General features: G+C 42.6%; 2 protein-coding genes across 3 annotated transcripts; one reads left to right on the top strand and one right to left on the bottom strand.

The window, feature by feature from the left end:
- Nucleotides 1-984: 984 nt before the first annotated feature.
- TDP2 (tyrosyl-DNA phosphodiesterase 2) lies at nt 985-11181 on the bottom strand. The gene is made up of 7 exons (XM_081951903.1): nt 10874-11181; nt 10198-10280; nt 8404-8577; nt 6052-6143; nt 5301-5419; nt 2802-2972; nt 985-1532 (listed from the first exon to the last, which is right to left on the bottom strand). The coding sequence occupies exons 1-7, from the start codon at nt 11075-11077 to the stop codon at nt 1251-1253; spliced, it is 1125 nt and encodes a 374-aa protein (XP_081808029.1). The 5' UTR covers nt 11078-11181; the 3' UTR covers nt 985-1250.
- Nucleotides 11161-19033, top strand: ACOT13 (acyl-CoA thioesterase 13). 2 transcript variants are annotated; one of them, XM_081951904.1, is made up of 4 exons: nt 11161-11277; nt 11432-11643; nt 12190-12374; nt 15125-19033. In XM_081951904.1, the coding sequence occupies exons 2-4, from the start codon at nt 11560-11562 to the stop codon at nt 15285-15287; spliced, it is 432 nt and encodes a 143-aa protein (XP_081808030.1). In that variant the 5' UTR covers nt 11161-11277; nt 11432-11559; the 3' UTR covers nt 15288-19033. The 2 variants fall into 2 exon arrangements, with proteins under 2 accessions (XP_081808030.1, XP_081808031.1); XM_081951905.1 differs by having other exon boundaries at nt 11164-11259.
- Nucleotides 19034-19866: the final 833 nt, after the last annotated feature.

The raw sequence follows: 19866 nt of genomic DNA on the forward strand, positions 1-19866 counted from the left end.
GTCATGGGGAGCTCTAGATACTCCCATGTAACACAACTCCTGCGCGAGCTGCACTGGCTACCTGTAGTTTTTCGGGTGCGTTTCAAGGTCCTGATTACCATCTTTAAAGCGCTCCATGGCACAGGACCTAGTTACCTGCGGGATCGCATCCTCCCACATACATCCCTGCGGCCAATCCGCTCTCACAGGGAGGGGCTTCTCCAGGTGCCGTCCACTAGGCAATGCCAGCGGGCGGCGCCAAGGAGTAGGGCCTTCTCTGTGATGGGCCCAACCCTCTGGAATGACCTCCCCCCCGATATCAGAACCACCACAGACTTCCGCTCCTTCCGACAAAAATTGAAGACTCACCTGTTTCGATTAGCTGGCCTGGCATAATTATAATTGTGACAACTGTTACCTCCTGGAAACATATTCTTACCTGGTTATTTATAGGGTACGGTTTTAAATTTAACTGATTTTAGGGTTTTTAGAACCATATTTATATTCTTCCGTACAGTTCTTTTAAATTTTTAACCTCCTCCTTATGTGTATTTATATCTGTATTTATATTTGTATTTAATACTTGTTATTTGTTGTGTGGACTGTACACCGCCCCGAGTCCTTTTTGGGAGAGGGGGCGGTCTAGAAATGCAAAGAAAATAAAAAAAATAAAATAAAAATATTATCTCTTCTTTTGGCCCCATTCCTTACCACCTCCTGGAAGAAGTATGTCATGGAGAAGATGCTTCCTTGACTTTTTATTTTCCTCCATCGGGGAACAAATAAGCATCAGTACATCCATGAAAAGTTAGAGAATGGACACTCAAAAAGAAAAGGCCAGTGAAGAACAGGTCTGAATGATGTTCACTAATAGCGACCCTTGATTCTTGGGAAGAACTATCATAGGAATTAGAGGATATCCAGCAATGCATTAATAGTCCTGAAATAATAGTCTTATCTTTTTCTTCCTGAATTTCAGCTACCAGAATAATAGTGTCATTAAAGTGGACTCACAAGGATTCTTTATTAAAAACAACTTATGTGTTTAGTAAATGATTTCTCTCTCATACACACACATTAACTAAAACGTCTTCTGCACTGTATGAGACCTTAATACGTATTTTAAATGGAATGTTTCACCTTTGCCAAGCAAGAATTCTCCAAACAAGTAAAATGGACTGCTTAGCTTACACGATTGTGAATCAAAATTAACATTAGAACTGGTTTAACATTTTGAAGAAAAATAAAAATCACAGTGAAATGTTTTCTTCTTACAATATCACATCAAAATTGCAAAACAGTCCCCAATGATCACTAGGAAATCTGCCGCAATCTAGTTTTTCCACACCAATCAAATCTAAACTCTGAGGGATAATCTGTCCACCATCTGTGGCACCTCGGAAAAACAGACGATCAAATCGACTTTTGCACTTGTATCTTACATTCAAGTTACTGTTCTGGGTTGTATCCCAGGTGTACTTGCAATGTTCCGGCTTGCCCAAGAACTCCCAAATATCCAAAACGTTGTTAGGTAAGCCACCTATTTTAGCAACCTGATAAAGATAAGAGCAGAGAGTGATAAGAGAACAGTAAACATAATAATGATGTTGCTTTCATATTTGAATTATGTTTTTCTCTGATAGGCTGCACAAGGCTGTCTTCCTAAAGTTGTGCACAGTGGTTTCTTCACCACACCTGGGGAAGATGGCCAGAGCAGGTATGACCCATCAGCAAGAGCAAAAATATGGTACAGGAGAGCTGGGGTTGCAGGTCATCCAGGGGCTGAGTTGGGACAAGGGCAGCAGGCTGGGGATGCAAGGGCTCCCTGGGGTGGCTGGTTTTTTTTGCTGCATTGCTGGGCTGCAGCTTCAAACCACTGCTGGGAATGGCTGGGGCTCTTGGGACAGCTGAGATTTGCACCATGCTGCTGACGCTTCCTGGAGCGGCTGGTGTTTCCCAGGATGGTTGCAGCTTTGTGCTGCACTGTACTAATGGGCCTTTGTGCTGTATTGCACCTTAGGAGTTTCTTGCAGCCCTGGAGTGATGTAGTTCTGGGTGTCAGGCCTGCAGCCATCTTTTCTTTTGGGTCTTTGGCCTGCCACACTTTCTGTTATTCTGCTATGCATTTTCTATTGTGGGAAAATGGGGAGGGGGGATTGTAAGGAGTCACATACTATGTGGCCACAACAAAATTCTTTCTAGAAAGCCAAGGTCATCCTTTGTCTCTGCACCTCTGCACCTGACTGGAATTGGATGGGTGGAACTGCCAGCACGGCAGTGGGAGATTGGACCATGTGATGGACTTGTGGGTGTGGTGCCAAAACCTTGAACTTTCAACTATGTGGGGAAAACCAGGAAGCTTTCAGATTTGGGTTTTCCCAGATGTGCCAAAATGGCTCTCTTAATACATTGAAACTTAGAGAAATACTTTCCCTTGGACTCTGATTTACTTTTGGATGCTATTTGGAACCCTGACACTGGGGCTGCTGTTGCACAGGGAAGGGATAGATGGATAATAGTGAAGAGGAGGCAGTCCCTTACCCTAAACAGAGGTTCGAGACAGAGAGGGACGTAGCCTGGAATGGCTTAGATTGGAGCGGGCCCTCAACTAGCTAGTGGAATTTGGTTAACGACAGCAACAGGAATTGCCATCGCTAAGCAATGTAGTCATGTGACACTGGACTTTATAACTACACTGCTTAGTGATGGGTGTTCTGTCCCAACTGGTATCTTAAGTTAAGGACTACCTGTAGATACCAGGAAAGAAGATGCAAAAAAGGATCTTGGAGGGGGGGGGGAGAGAAACATTTGTCCTAGCTTACCTCTTTGTCTCTTAAGTTTGTGTCACCTCCAAAAATCACAGAACTTGACTCGGGTACCTCTGCTATTTTAGCAAGCACCAGTTTCAACTGTTTTAAGCGCTCTTCACTGTGATCCTTAGTACTCTCCAAGTGGGAAGTCATAAGACACAGGTCATTGCCAGAAATGTTTACCTGATTTAAAAACAACAACAACAATATGCTAAGCATGAAAAAATAAACTTTGTTTACATTTCTCAGCTCTCCCATTCCCATTCAGCTCTCCCTTTATTTTTGATCATCACAACAATGAAGCCTTTTAAAGCTTGTAAATCCACCTACCCTTAATTTAAATGGAAACTAAATAGGAATGCAAGCTATAATTATTTCAGGTTATCAGTGATCTCCTACAATAATAAACTAATTTGTTGCCAACCCCCCCCCCCCTCCAATAACACACACAGACCAAGTTCTATCAGGACTCCCATTTTTCCTGGACAAGCAGAAGCTGCCCTGGACTGGGACTCTCCTTCAATAGTTTTTTTATCCCAGCAACAGCTCAACCAATGTTTGAGTGCAGTTCAAGATGAGCTCCCCAAGGCTCCTATTTGCTCTCTTTCTCCGTCCAGCACCCCAATCACACTGTCTCGTGGGCACCTGCTTCCAAGGAGGCTCAGCCTTGGAATCTTTGGTTTATCTGCTCGATTGGAAGTAAGCTCTGCCACAAATATGCCCACTCATGGGATGGAGCAGTATAGCTTTTTTTTCTTAGCCCTTGACCTGAATTTTAAGGGACTAGATTCCTTCTGAGAACGCTTGCCAACAACTGAGGAAACAGCTTTTCCTCTTTCCTCGCATTGCCCACCATACCCCCTGCTCAGACATCCTCATAGGTAAATGTCTGTCTATTCCAAATGCAACCCTCAATGAGGCAGCACTGATCCAAAGCGGAGATATTTCCCAATTGTTTTTTTCCTTTAGGCAGGGAATATCTATCGTGCCCAGAGATCCATCGGTCCAAGGAATGGCGAACCTATGGCACACGTGCTGGAAGTGGCACACAGAGCCATCTCTGCGGCACACCAGCTGTTGCCCATTGCTCTTCCAGGTTCCAACTGGTCTTACAAGAGCACCGGAAACAAGAAGCTCAGTTTCCCAGTGCATGCATGCACAACGGGAAACTGCTCTTCCAGTTTCTGGTGCTCCCATGCTTGCACGCATGCCAGGGAGCTGCTCTTCCGGTTTCCGGCACTCCCCTGTGCGCGTTCACGCATTCCCATTTCAGCACTTGGTGCCAAAAAGGTTCACCAACACTGCTCTAGGTCCTTCCATTTCCCAGCCCCACTGGGACTCACTAGTTTAGCATTATATGAGAAACAATCAACTATACTTGTGTTTTGCATTTTCTCTTATACTTAAAAATAAGTAACCCTTTACTGTCCTGCATACTTTGAAAAAAAAACTATGGACTGTGGATTAAAATGTCACTACGGATATATTAACAGGGTGACCTTTAGTATATTAATCAATGGTGTTGATTGATGGAGTTCCCAATTGCTTCCCAACTCTGCTTAGCTTTTCAGAGGGATTTCACTTTCTTGCAAAGAATTGGAATGTGAAAGTAGAAAAGAGTGTCTTGATTTAGTGGGTCACCTTGGAATTAGGCTGTGGAAGAAGGGTGGGAAAGACAAATCCCTCTGCCTGGATCCTATACACTGCCCGTTTAGTGCCAACAGCAACAACCATGTGCAGGCCCAACATAATGAGTACAACCCTTGCAAATTTCCTTGTGACCCCCACCTAGAACAGCAGACCCCAGCCTTTTGGGCACCAGGGACCAGTTCCGTGGAAAGAGGTTTTTCCGCAGACTGGAGGGGGAGTGGTTTCGTGTGTTGCCTGCATTAGTGGATGGGGCTTTGCTTATTTGTGTGGCCCGGTTTCTGGCATACCGCAGCCTGGTGCTGGTCCATGGACTGGGGTTTGGGGACCCCTGCTCTAGGAGGTCACAGCTCATGTTTTAGAGTCCCTGAATTGATTGATTAATATACTAAAGGTCACCCCTGTTAATATATCCATAGTGACATTTTAGTTCACAATCCAAATATGCAGATAGTAATGGGATAATTATTTTTAAGCTATTTTCAAGTATAAAAAAAAATGCAAAACACAAGTATAGTTGATTGCTTCACATATAATGCTAAACTATAACATGGCTAACCTCTTTTAAATGTAGTTTTTAACCAAGACTGAATATTGCAATAAGTGAAAACTAAGCTTTTAAATCCCCTTGTAATATTACAGAAAAGTTCTCATATTTTCTAATTGTCTCCAAATGTATGTATATTCTATATACAAAGAGCTAATATACAAAGCTAACTTGTGAAAATAAAATAACAGTTTAAAGTAAATAGTGAGAACACCCACTTCCTTCCCTATTAACGTCCCATTAACTTGTTTTTAAAAAGCCTTGACTTTAGACTGCCAAACAATTTTCTCCATAAAGCTGAGGTAAAACTCACTTACATATACTGCTAATAAATTTCTCATCATACTGGTGGTAGGAAAAGCTGTTATTTCATGTTTTAAAACTTTTACTCTTGATTTTTTTAGCATGATGGCGGTAAAATAACCCTCCATATTACCTGAGGAGACAGATAGCCAAAAATACAAAAGGAAAAAAGGAAAGGTCAATACTGTGGCATTTCACTCAGAACTTCCACACAATAGAAGACACTAACCTCAAGTCTAGAATTAACCCCATTAAACAGTTTCACTTTTTTGGGGGGGACCAAGGCTATACCTGGACTTTGCATGGGAAGCTGAAACCTGCAATCCTGAAGCCGTGCGTGGAAAAGGAAGTAAACTGGATTTAATGTATATTATTTAAGCACAATTAATCCAGTGATTTCCCATGCATTTAATCACTTCCAGTTTTAGTTATACACTGAACTGGTACACAACTTTTGGAGTATTCTGGAAATTTCCCACAAAGGTTTTAAGGGATTATATATGTCAAGATTAAGATTAATATGTTTTCCAGTCTCGGATAAATTGTAATTAGGTAAAAACGAGAACTTCTGAAGTGTACACAGCCACACCAGATAGGCTGAAATTCAGTAACTCACATTTACATATTCTAAGCATAGCTTACCTCTTCTGTGGCTCTATAGAGTGACATTATACAGTATCATAAAAATATTACTATTTGCAGTTGCTGCATTAAGCTGAGAGTGACTACTATAGCTTTATGCATTAAGTTGATAACTTCATTTACCTGGAATAATTGTGTAACTGACTGCTCTCTTCTGGAGGTAACTTAAATATACAGGAATAACCTCTTGTAAAAATACCACATCTGGGCTGTATCTAAATTAAAAAGAGACATTTATGATGATACCTATTTTAACAGTAGGAAGAAAAGTGGTCACTTCAAGAAATCATACAAAATTATGATGCTACCAACTGAATGGAGAATAATTTGCAATTTTCCAAAGTCAATTTCTTCTAACCCTTTTTAAAATAACCACTGCACCAATTCACACTTCCCTGATTTTTATTTAGGGTACTAAAAACTCTGGGTGGCTTGAGATGTGATGTGATGAAAACCTTGTGATGATTCTCACACAAAAGTTATTTCTGAATGTTACTTCCGTATCAATAATGATGTTCAAGCATATGATAAAACTATATAATGTAAGCAAACCTCTGTCTCACAGAATTACACACCCTTGCAATGCAGCTATGGGACTAGACATTTTTTATTTCATTAATCATGGACTAGGTTTATATATAAATCTTAAACCATTTTAATTTTTCATAAATGAATCCAGTTTAAAACTTATGCTTTGAAAGTAGCTTATTATAATATTGCGACCTGATCTTACCCTCAAGATTTCCACCAGATATTCAGATGCTTATAGATGCAACTAAGTAATTAATAAAGTTAAGATGGCAACTTTGATAAGCTGCTTTAATCTTCAACTCTGTGGGCATTCGATAGTGTTACTTCCAATTATAGGTGTGTGTGTGTGTGTGTGTACTGTATATATGTTGCTAACTACAACTGCATCTACTCAGAGGAAGCACTGCAATTCTTTAATAATCTTCTCGATGTACTACTGCAGCATATTATAGATGAGATTAGAGTAGAGTAGCTGGAAGGGACCTTGAAGGTCTTCTAGTCCAGCCCCCTGCTCAAGCAGGAGAACCTGTCCTATACTATTTCAGATATGTGGCTGTTTAGTCTCTTCTTAAAAACCTCCAGTGATCGAGGATCCATTATTTCTGAAGACAAGCTATTCCACTGGGTAATTGTCTCACTGTTAGGAAGTTTCTCCTTAATTCCAAGTTGATTCTCTTTGGTTAGAGTCCAGCCATTGCTTCTTCTCCTGCCCTCAGGTGCTTTAGAAAATAATTTGACCCCTCTTCTTTGTGGCAGCCCCTCAAATACTGGAATACTGCTATCATGTCGCCCCCAGTTCTTCTTTTCTTTACACTAGCCAAACCCAAATCCTGCAGCCGTTCTTCTATGTTTTAATTTCCAGGCCTTTGATCATCTTAGTTGCTTTTCTCTGAATTTTTTCCAAGGTCTCAACAACTTTTTTGTAATATGGTGACCAAAATTGGTAGCAGTATTCCAGGTGTGGTCTCACTACGGTTTTATAAAGCGGTACTAATACTTCAGATGCTAACCTTAACACTTCAGATGCTAACCTTGAATAGCCAAAATGACTTGGTGCTAGGTAACGTCAATATTTATCAACCCAGATCCCTAAATCATCATGCAATATCATCATCCAAATACAGAAGATGGCTATAAGAAATAATGGGAGCCATCTGAGGGCTGTCTCTGGAGTGGTGCGGTGGCCTAGAGGCGGAGCTCTCGCCTCACAATCAGGAAGCTCTGAGTTCGATCCTAGGTAGAGGCAGATGTTTCTCTCTCTGGGCACATTGAGAATATATCTGCTGAACAAAACTCCACATTTGGTTGCAGGAAGGGCATCCGGCCATTAAAACACTCTGCTAGCTCCATTCAGTTGCCCAGACTCCACCCCGCAAGGGATTATGGGGTCGTTAAATGAAGATGATGATCTGAGGGCTGTCTTTGGCAGAAAATCTGCAATAGTAATTTTGATTTATGTCCTTTTAATTTGCTTGTAGCCTTCTCCAAAACATGCTTTAATGAGCATTCTAGAACTATTATGATCATATATATATGAGAATGACTGAATAAAACAGAGAAGAAACACACGTTTGAAATTAATGTCCCTGTTTTATAAGCAGAGTAACATATCTCCAATTCATGCAAATTAAATATAATTATTTCTAACATTGTCTAAATGAATAGTTGTATTTTACCAATACAAAGAAAGCATTTTTGCACCAAAGGAACACATTTTTTGCAGCAAAGTCTTAGACAACCTAAAACTTTTTGTTATTTATAGACTTACATGCATACGTATTTTAGCACTGTATTACAAAAGTGTTCAATTCTTATTAAAAAGTAGCTAGTACAAAACAAATGCATAATGTTGTCCACAGCAGGCTTGTTCTATATTTAATCTCATAAAATCATTGAGGCTTATTTCTACTAGATGCCCATAGGATTACTGTGATAGATACTTACAAAGCTAGATAGGAACAGACTCCTCGTGCCCTTTCTTGCAGATTTTTTGAATCCAGGCCATCAATATTCCAAGTAATTAAAGAAAAAGTGCTGTCATCTTGTGGGCAGATGCCTGCAGCTTCCACTACTGCAGCAGCTACAGTATTGGTAGTCGAATGTTCAGTTCGCTCAACACTGGAATGCACATACACAAATTAAAGGTATTGCCTAAAGCAATTTTCTCCGGAACATTTACTTATCCACAGGCTTTCAAAAGTAATTTCAGAAAATTGCCATCTGCGGTAGGTCCAGTTTACTACATAGCATGCAGTGGTTGCCGCAGAAACATTTACAATTTTTCACATTAGAGATCAGCCTTGAAGCTATGTGGCCATAAATTCCCCTATGGTGCCCTAAGGGTTTAGCTTGGCATGTGAATCTATCAATTGTGATTTGTTAGCCATGATTTATTGGTTTCACACTATCTGAACCAGATAAATTACAGGTAGTTCTTGACTTACTTGAGCCCCAAATTTCCATTGCTAAGCAACAGAGTTATTCAGTGAGTTTTGCCCCGTTTTACGGCCTTTCTTATCATAGTTGTTAAGTGCAGTTGTTAAGTTGGTTGTTAAGTAAATCTGGCTCCCCCATTGACTTTGCTTGTCAGAAGGTTGCAAAACATGATGACATGATCCTGGGACACTGCAACAGTCATAAATATGAATCAGTTGCCAGGCAGTTGAATTTTGATCACATGACCACAGGGTTGCTGCCAGTGTCATAAGTGTGAAAAATGATCAAAAATCACTTTTTCAGTGCTGTTGTAACTTCAAACAGTCACTAAAATTGAGGACTACCTCTATTTGTTCAACTGTACATGAAAAATATGGCATAACACATTACATGTATCCAGCTATAAACTTTCAAGCAAGCTGATAAATGTTAATGGTAGCTCTCAATCAGTGCAACCATTTTAATTTTCTACAGTGGCTTGAACAATTATTCAAGAGGTGGTACCAACTGCATCACAACTATTTCTACCTAAGATATGGACAAGACATGGACAAACTAGAGTCCCCCCACCAAATATTTTAGACCAGGCATGTCCACCCATCCTGGACAGATAGTAATGTGGTTCCACAAGATCATTAAAAAATGTAAGAAGAAAGAAGTCTGTTATTTATACGGGTAGTCTTCTACTTACAACCATAATTGAACCCATGACAATTCCTCTTCACTTAATGCAGCTCATGCAAATCAAAGTTGGATGCCTGTATTTTAGATTATTCCTACAGTCCCTTGCCAACGGCTATGACACCTGGTCAAATAGCTGCGCAATTCCAAACATCTCAAATATATAATTTTGATTATAGTACTCCTATTTAAGATCTGAAGGGGATTTACTACAAATAGAGAAAAGTCAGAGCCCCATTAGACTTAAGAGAAAAAAGTTGGTCCCTGCTGTAAATAATACTGAACTAACTCCATGCAGTAGCATAGCATAATTTATTTTTGAAATCCACCAGATTAGAACCTATGCACAATTTATGCATAAATACCAAATTCAGGCACAAAGAAAATGATCAGGTAGGATCTTCCAAGTCAGCAAACAGGGTTGTATGTATGTCATTTTGCATGGGGAACTGTGTTCTGCTCCACACAGCACCAAGTTCCGTTTCTCTGTCAGCTTTCAAACTCATAACTATAAACAGTGGCTGTAAAAAAAGATCCCTTAACAAATTTAAAAATGAGGAGAGAGTGGAAAGTCATTTTCCCGCCTTTTCTCCACAAAGAGCCTTCGCATAAATAACTTACGGAGCTCCCGTGGCGGGAACTGGATGGGACATCCTGTCAACATCTTGCTCAGGAGATGGGTCAAAGTACGAATTCAGCGCCTTCTACAAGAGAAAAGTCAAAACCTGGTACAGGTATTCCTCGACTTATGACCAGAACTGAGCCCAACATTTCCGTTGCTCAGGACTAGAACTCACAGTCCCCTGGTTTCTAGGTCAGCCCCTTAATCACTACACCAAACTGGTTCTCATTATAGGGCATCCCTGACTTACAACCACAACCGAGCCCAAAATTTCTGTTGCTCAGCGAGACGTGTCTTAAGTGAGCTTTGCCCCATTTTACGACTTTTCTCACCACTGTTCTTAAGTGAATCACTGCAGTTACTAAATTAATAGCCCAGTTGGTAAGTGAATGGGGACTTCCCCGTTGACTTTGCTTGTCAAAAGGTCGCAAAAGGTGATCCCATGACCCATGGGACACCGCAATGGTCATAAATACGAACCAGTTGCCAACCAGCTGAATTTTGATCAGACGGTCATGGGGATGCAGCAAAGGTCGTAACTATGAAAAAGCGGTCCTAATTAAGTCATATTTTTCAGTGCCGTTGTTAACTTTGAACAGACACTAAACGGACGGTTGTAAGTCGAGGGCTACCTGTATCGTGGACGCAGGGAGAAAGGTTCAGAACGGCACCTACCTGCATATCCCAGCCGTTCTCGGCCAGGTAGCGCTCAGCCGAGGCTGCACCACCACAATTACTGATGGAGGCAAAGTCCAAGCACAGCTGCTTCCGCTGCTCCTCCAGGTCTTCCCGCGGCCTTCCTTCCTCCGCCGAGTCTACGCGCTCCTTCGGCTCGGAGGCCGCCTGCTCCACCTCCCTGTCCGCCCAGCCGCCCTCCATTCTCTTGGAACAAGTTGTTTCTAAAAGAACCCGCAGCGCCTTTCAAAACCACGCCAGGCCCGCCAGCGGCTCCTCGGTCACTTCCTGTCGAAGCGAAGCTGCGCATGCGCCACCGAGAATCAGCGCCTCGGAGTTTCCTGTGTTTTCCGAGCGTGGCGCGGGGAGGCCGACGGAAGGCGGAGGTGCGAAGAGGCGGGCAGGTGATTCGAAAAGGGGGCTTGAACGTTCGGTGAATGGAACGTTCGCCGGGAAGCTGCTTTGGCACCGCGGATCAAAGGCGCGGAGGGAGGGGGCGGCTTGCGATTCTGCCTGTGCCAATCGTCTGTTTCTTTTTGGGGGGGAAACCGGGCGTAGGTTTTCTCAGGTGGCGCTGCTTAGCTTCCCGGTGCCGCCGAAATTTGAAGCTACTCGGAACGGCCTCTTTGGAGGAATCAGCGACCCGGCTAGCACTCTTAACCTGAAAGGATTCCCCGTTTGAGGCCATGACTCATCTCACCATGCAAAGTCTTCGCGAGGTGATGAAAGCAATGTTGGAGTCGCCCTGCTTCGATCGAGTGGCGAATAAGGTAACGGGGTGTTAGTTTCATATGCCGATTTTCCCGGGATGACCTTGAACGGTGGTGGCCACCGATGTAAATCGCGGCCTGCTGCATACTTTTTCAAGGTCGCTGGGAGTCCGTAGACTTAATTAATTTTCTGTGCTAGCTAAAAATCAGGAGGCTGGTAAAACGCTTTTCAGACTGACACGTTTGATAAAAAGGCATTTTTAAGCTTTTGTAAACTGGAACTCACTTCTTCAGACACAGTAAAGTGGCTGGACTGATAAAAGTATTTAAATTTAGATGGGAGTGCAGGGGAAAACAGAAGGTCACTCTGATGACCTGTGACACAGCTTACAAATACCTTAGCCAATAGCAATTATGTGTTAAAAGCCACTGTGTCAGCTGAGACCTTCTGAGATAGGTATGAAAGATTACAATTAATGCAAACAGAAAATGTAGAAGGTGAAAAAAAGGAAAAATAGAAAAATATTTCTTTTGTCTTTATCTTTTTCTTTTCTTTTTTCACGGTGACATTATGGGACTAGACTTGTGTTTCTCTTCTCCACCCAGATGAAGGTTGTCTCTGCAAACCCTGGAAAAGTGATCTGTGAAATGAAAGTTGAAGAACAGCACACAAACAGAGGAGGGACTCTGCATGGGGGCCTGACAGCAACTTTAGTAGACATTGTGTCAACAGCTGCATTAATGTACACGGAAAGAGGAGCACCCGGTGTTAGTGTGGACATGAATATTACGTGGGTATCAAACTTGGTGAAGTTTATTCCCATGCTTGTTTGCTTTTAACTGAGCCTTCATTTTCTGCACTGAATAGGGCAAATCCAATTTGTGTTAATTCCAAGAAAGCATCAGGCCAGTCCAATAAGTATAAGTATAATCTTTATTGACATTGTACTTAAATACAACTAAATTGGTTATCCAATGCTGAGATACTACAAGCTGTGCACATTTTTAAAACTTAACTGCTTAAATAGTTTTTGGAAAACTAGACTTCTGTATCCAGATTCTTCAGAAGTTCTAAAAGGTAGTGAAACATTCATTAGTCATGCTTTTATTTTGAAGTACTTAAGCCAGGCATGTCCAAAGTCCGGTCTGCGGGCCATTTGTGGCCCGGGGGGCGGTTTAATACGGCCCTCTAACAGCCCTCCCTGCTCTGTGTAAATGCGGCCCTCCCACGGCCCTCTCTTCTGATTGGCAAGCAGAAGACTGTCTCGCTGCTGCTCCACGCCTTGGAAAACAGGCGCGCGCGCACAGCTCAGAAAATTACAGCCTCTGAGACTTTGTAACGGCGGGAACTTGTTGTCACTCGCCCGGGCTTCTGCAGAAGCTTCCCTCCGAAGCCTTCCGAGGGAGGAAGGGCCAGTTGGGAAAGGGGCTTTGCTCCTGCTCCCGGCTGTAATTGCGCCTATGTTTTCCACGGCGTGGAGCAGCGGCGAGGCTCTGCGCGGCCAGCGATGACTCCGGGGGCCATCCGGGAAGACGAGGAACGCGAGGGGGGACCCTGCCCCCCACTGATGGCCTCCGGAATCATCGCTGGCCGAGCAGAGCAGAGCCGCTGCTCCACGCCGTGGAAAACATAGGCGCAATTACAGCCCGGAGCAGGAGCAAAGCCCCTTTCCCAACTGGCAGTCCCAAAATGACAGAGGGAGACAGAGAGGGAGGGAGGGAGGGAGAGACAAAGAGCCAGAGAGAGAGAGAGAAAGAAAAAGAAAAAAAGAAAGTGGGAGAGAGAGAGATGAAAGAAAGAAAGAAAAAGAAAGAGAACTTATGACCACAATTGAGCCCAAAATTTTGGTTGCTAAGCAAGAGCATCGTTAAGTGAGTTTCATTTCATAATTCATTTGCATTTAATTGTAATTGTTCAAAGAATGTTCAGAAAAATGTTTGGCCCTCCAGCATGTTCACTTCATCCAATCTGGCCCTCTTTGAAAAAAGTTTGGACACCCATGACCTAAGCCATTATTTTAGCTTTATTTTGTATTGTACTATTACTGTGTAAGAAGTGAAACAAGAACTGATAGCACATACATCTGCCTTATATCAGAGATTATTGTACTGTCTAAATCACTATTCCATATTTACATATAGTAGCACTGCAAGTTCAGGTAGAACTTTTTCCTGATCATATTGGAGATTGGATGAGGTGAGTGGCGTGATGGCCTAGAGGTGGACCCCTTGCCTCACAACGAGGAGGCTATGAGTTCAATTCTAGGTATAGCAGAGATTTCTCCCTCTGGGTGCAAAGGGAAAATTATCTGCTGTGAGCTCCACGTAGGCGTCAGGAAGGGCATCCAGCCAATAAACGCTCAGCTCTGTTCAGTCACCCTGACTCCACCCCATGCAAGGGATTACAGGGTTGTTAAAAGAAAAGAAAAAAGGAGATTGGAAAAGGACACTCTGGGTGCAACACTTTACTCTTAAATCTGCAGGCTTCTCCAAGCTGTCTGTTATATACAGTATTAACAGCTTACGATTCAAAGTCTTCAAACCTGTCACTCTGAGCAACATCTTTTCAATTCATTCTGTTTTAATGTACATGTCATACAGAAAGGTTTTTATATATGCGATTCCATATATAAATGGAATTAAGAAATTTAGGGTTGCATCTATCATTCTGCTCTCCCCAAAACTGTGTTGGATAAGCATGACTAAAAGCGATGGATTGCGTCCCTCTCTGAATACCTTGGCTAAGCAGCTACAAAAGATATCCAACAATTTATTCCGAAGTCCTTTTTGGCTTTTATTAAACAAAAAGTTGCTTAGGCAGGAGGTTCAGTGGCTGTCTTTGATTCAGTCTCTTTCTTCTATTGCTCTGCCTCAGAACGCTTCGAGGACAATTGTAAGGATGGAGTGAAGGAAGACCACAGTACACAATTTATTTTATTTATTTATTTATTTTATTGAACTTATTAGTCGCCCCCTCTCCCCACAGGGACTCGGGGCGACGTACAGAGCAATAATCAAGATAGCACCATATATCGTGCAGAGGAGGTAAAAATAAGTCCATAAATAAGCATACTTCCAAAATTTAAAACCCCAAAAATATTAAACTCTAAAAACTTTAAAAAACAAAATTTCCCATTATAAAATGACCTGGGGTGGCAAGATTGTAACGTTATGCCAGGCCGGCTTGACAAAACAGGTAGGTCTTCAGCTTCATACGGAAGGAGCGAAGGTCGGTTGTTGTCCGGATGTCTGGGGGGAGGTCATTCCAAAGGGTAGGGCCCACCACAGAGAAGGCCCTACTCCTGGGCACCGCCCTCTGGCACTCTCTAGAGGACGGCACCCGGAGTAGCCCCTCTCTGTGTGAGCGAATGGGTCGCAGGGATGTATGGGGCAGGACGCGATCCCGCAGGTAACTGGGCCCTGTGCCATGGAGCGCTTTGAAGATGGTAACCAGTACCTTGAAGCGCACCCGGTAGGCCACAGGAATGCCTTTCACTGTACATATAACAAATATTTTTTTTCTCTTTCGTCCGTATTCTAGGTACATGTCATCGGCTAAGATTGGAGAAGAAATCCTGATCACTGCTGAGGTTCTGAAGCAAGGAAAAACACTGGGTTTTGCCAATGTGAATTTAACAGATAAGATCACAGGAAGATTGATAGCTCAAGGGAGGCACACCAAGCACTTGGGATTCCGGCCATAAAAAATAAGATAAAACCCTGAGAAGAATGCAGGATGGAGGAGTGTACCACAGCAAATTTCAAAAATTGAAGTGCAGCCGTTGGGTAATGAAATAATATTGCAATGTTGAAATCTGTTGTTTAACTTGAATTGTTGGCCAAGATCAGATTTGTTGGTGTACAAATGTACACAAGTACATTTATATTTATGTACAAACATGTCTAGGGTGGATGGATAAGGTCTGACTTTTATTTGTTAACAGAACATACCTGTAATAAATTGTTTCTCCTGCTAGGAAAAATTGTACAGTGGAGTTAATAGAAGTGTGAACCTTGAAACACTGAAGAAAAGATCCGAGAAAACAGGTTTTCTCCTGAAACTCAAAGTTCCTTTTGAGTTTCTGTTGTGGGAGGGACAGATGATGACAGCTCCTAAGCCACTCTTTCTCAACTTCAGCAACTTTTAAGCTTGGCTGGCTGGGGAAATGTAGGAGTTGAAGTCCACGCAGCTGCAGATTGCTGAGCTTGGGAAACATTGTTCTAAGCACCGGAGTGAATCAAGAAGAGAAGCTGTTTTTTCCCAGATGTAATTCTTCCCCTGCAACTCTGGGTGGAACAAAACACTCAGGGAAGCTGAGTTTTCCATCTTTGGGAAGAGCATAAAAAGCAATGCTAGGAGCTACAGTACAAGGAGGGTTTTCAAAAAAGTAACGTGGGATTCAACCCATTATGTTTGCAGGAGCTCCAGGTGCCTTTTGTATTAGTGCCTTTAAGCCACCAGGGTTCACACACAGCCCTCTCTGTGGGCACAGAGTTGTCGTCCCAGCTCAGCTCCACCACGTATGTTCGCACGCCTCTCGCCGCGTAGCTGATTTTTGGGTCTCTGCCACGTATGTGGGAGACGCGTGTGCATGTATGGGGGTGGGAGACGACCCCATGGGGCATTGTTGGTCCCAGGAGGCTTCAGGGAGGCATGCAAGGCCCAAAATGGGGCACGGTGTGTGTGTGGTTATCGCGGACACATTGCATTATGGATGTGGGCCCGCACATACATGCTGCCGCGCACGTACACATGCTTTCGGCATACGAGGACAAAAAGGTTAGCTATAACTGCTATAGGGTATATTTATTTGTTAAATTTATTTGCTGCCCATCTCACCATGGGACTACTCTTGGCGGCTTGCAACGGTAAAATGGGAAAAGTAATTTTAAAAATGTAAACATAACAATAGCAAAACAAGGAAAAGAAACAAGGAAAATATAATGATATGAATTTAAAAAGATAGGTGGTAGGAAGCAGCGGTTTGGGGGTGGGTGGGCAGCTAATTAGTCCAGTAGCCACCTCCAATGGGGTACTCTCTTATTGGGTCATGTCTTTAGGTCCTCTGAGCGCCCAAATCTCCTACATTCTGATGCATCCCAAGACTTCTTCATTGGTTGAGAAATATGCTTGATTTGAAGATAAATATGCCTCTTGTGGTTTTCAGCAAATTGCAGTGTTTGCCTATTGCCCTTTTAGACTTTTAATCCCTCTTCATTTTCCAACAGCAGCAGCATCATTACAGCTTATTCAGAGATTTGATGCCTGCCTTAGTGAAGTCTACCCGGATTGGATAGGCGGTGACTTTAATAGATCTGGAGGGAATGAAAGCAGAGGTGGGTTGCTCCTGGTTCGGCCTGGATCAGGTGAACCGGTAGTAGCGGCGGTGGGAGGCTCCACCCACCTGCCTGGATGCTTCTGCGCATGTGCAGAATTGTCGTGCTTAAGTGCATGCGTTCACGAGTGAACCAGTAGTAAAAAAATTAGAAACCCACCACTGAATGAAAGAATATTATTCTACAACCCAAACATCAGGAACCTTATAGTACATTTTTAGACTATCAAACTTTATTAAAAGGCATTAGCTTTTGTGAGCTATAGCTCACACTGGCCTGAAAAAGTACCACCACTTTCCTGATTTTTTTTTTTATTGCCATTGACTAAAAGAACTCTTCTACAATATTCTACAAGCAATCATCTGTCCTTAACGCTGCAACTTTTTGACCTAGTTTGTGCAAAGTGTTTATAAAGCCATAGAGTAAAATAGCAGGGGATGAAATAGCTCCTTAGTGCTCCCTACAGCGAAGCTATCATGCTTGTTAAACATCGTCTAGAACTGGAATTGCCTGAGCGGGCTGTTTTCAATTTAAACAACTACTTGATTGCTTCCAGTTTTAACTTCTGTGGTTATTCCCCGACTTCATTCTGCGCAAGAGGGGAAACAATACAAGAGATCCTATGGGGAAGCCAATCAAGTTGTTAAAATGAAAGCAGCATGTCGAACAACAAAGGGAACGGAATTGCACAAAGGTAGAAAATAACTGGTTTGGGAAGCATCATTACAAAGATGGAATATGTAAAAATCCCAAAGTTGAAACTAATGCATTGTGTCAGAATGGGCATTGATAGCAGACAAGCTAGGCCCCTTCAAATCTTTTCCAAGGAGTCTACCCTTTGGAGTAGATTTGGAGTTACAGGAGAAAGGAAATTTAATGTCCATACTCCGTATTCGGCCATCATAACATTGGCTCCTTTGCTCTTGGAGAAAGAGGGGAACCTAAACTATTTTTTCCCTCTTATGAAGACCAGTGATTAAAATAATGTATTTAAAAAAAATATTTCTGTGCCAGAATTCCATTATCTAATTAAGTTGTGGGGAGGGGGGGGGTCCCTCGTAGCTGGACACTTTTCTCCTGTTTAATATCCACATGATGCTGTTGAATATTCAACAGCAGAAAGTTTGGTACAGATAGCCCTCAACTTGCAACAATTCATTTAATGACCGTTCAAAGTTACAGTGGCACTGAAAAAGTGCCTTGTAGCCATTTTTCACAGTTACAACCTTTGTAGCCTCTGCGTGATCATGCGATCAAAATCCGGGTGCTTAACAGCTGGTTCATACTTACGAGTTGCTGTGTCTCAAGGTCGTGAGATCACCTTGTGCAACCTCATTGGGGAAGCCAGATTCACTTAACAACTGGGTTGCAAACTTAGCAGCAGCAGTGATTCACTTAATAACTGTGGCAAGAAAGGTCATAAAATGGTGCAAACCTCACTTAGCAAACATCTCACTTAACAGAAATTTTGGACTCAATTGTGGTCGTACGTTGAGGACTACCTGTATATGACATCCAGCTTTACATCTCCACCCCAGCTGGACCAGCTGAATGCCGTCTCAGTATCTGGAGGTGGTGAGAGTCTGAATGGATTTTAGGATTTCCTGTATCAGGTCATTTTTCCATCTTTAGATCTAGACAAGAGTAGTACCCCCTCAAACAGAACCACTGTGCAATTTGGGGGTTTAACTTACGGGCTCCTGTTTAAAGAGCCAGTAACAATTATGGATTGAAGTGATTTTACACACCTTTGTTACATGTGCCAGTTGCACCTTTTCCTGAATAAGGTGACTTATTCCTGATAATGCCCCAAATGGATTCCGGTAATGAGCTCTACGTGGGGCTGCTCTTGAAGAACATCCAGAACCTGTAGCTGGTCCAGAATGCAAATAAATAGATGCACTTTGGAGCCTCCCCCCCCCCCCCATGTTAATACCTCAGTTGTCCAAGTTTCACTGGCTCCTAGGGTGCTTTCAGATGCAATTCAGGTTGCTGTTGGTCACCTACAGACACCCATGCTTTGAAGGACCACCTCTCTGACCGTATCTACTTGGCTGTGCAGGTTGAAACAGCAGGCACACTGCAGGTCCCATTGATTGAAAAACATCATCTATGGCAGGGGTGTCCAAACTTGGGAACTTTAAGACTTGTGGACTTCAACTCCCAGAATTCCCCAGCCAGCATGGCTGGCTGGGGAATTCTAGGAGTTGAAGTCCACAAGTCTTAAAGTTCCCAAATTTGGACACCCCTGATCTATGGGATCAGAAAATTGGCTTTTTGGGTTGCAGTACCTGTGCTTTGGGACACCATACCTATTCCACCAGTTCCAAAGGTAGATTGATCCCAACCTTACCAGCTTTTCAGAAGGATTTGAAGACATGGATGGAGATTGGATGCTTTCTAGGAACCTATATGGTGGGGGTTGTGATTTACTGTAGATTGGTTTTTATGAGCCATGGTGGGCCAGTGGTTAGAATGCAGTACTGCAGGTTACTTCTGCTGATTGCCGGCTGCCAGCAGTTCAATCCTGACCGGCTCAAGTTTGACTCAGCCTTCCATCCTTCTGAGGTTGGTAAAATGACAGAGATTGTTGGGTGTAATATGCTGACTCTGTAAACATCTTAGAGAGGATTATAGAGCACTGTGAAGCAGTATATAAGTCTAAGTGCTATTGCTAAGTGCTATTACGTTTTTCTAGGTTTAATAAGCTGTCAAGTTATATGTTGTTGGCCACCTAATCACACCAGTCAGATGAGTAGCTGTACAGATAGTCGAGTGATTACCCCTAATGGAACCTACACATTATGGTTGTCAGTAGTAATGGTAGTAAAATGGGTCTCTTGCATGACTGACCCCATTTTACAACCTGTTTTTACAGTGGTCATTAAGCAAATGCTTTGATAGTAAAACAAATGTCAAGTCATTAAATGAATGCCATGATTAGAA

This window comes from Natrix helvetica (genome assembly GCF_964273705.1).
Source record: "Natrix helvetica genome assembly, chromosome: 4".
In the NCBI taxonomy this organism is placed as follows: Eukaryota; Metazoa; Chordata; class Lepidosauria; order Squamata; family Natricidae; genus Natrix; species Natrix helvetica.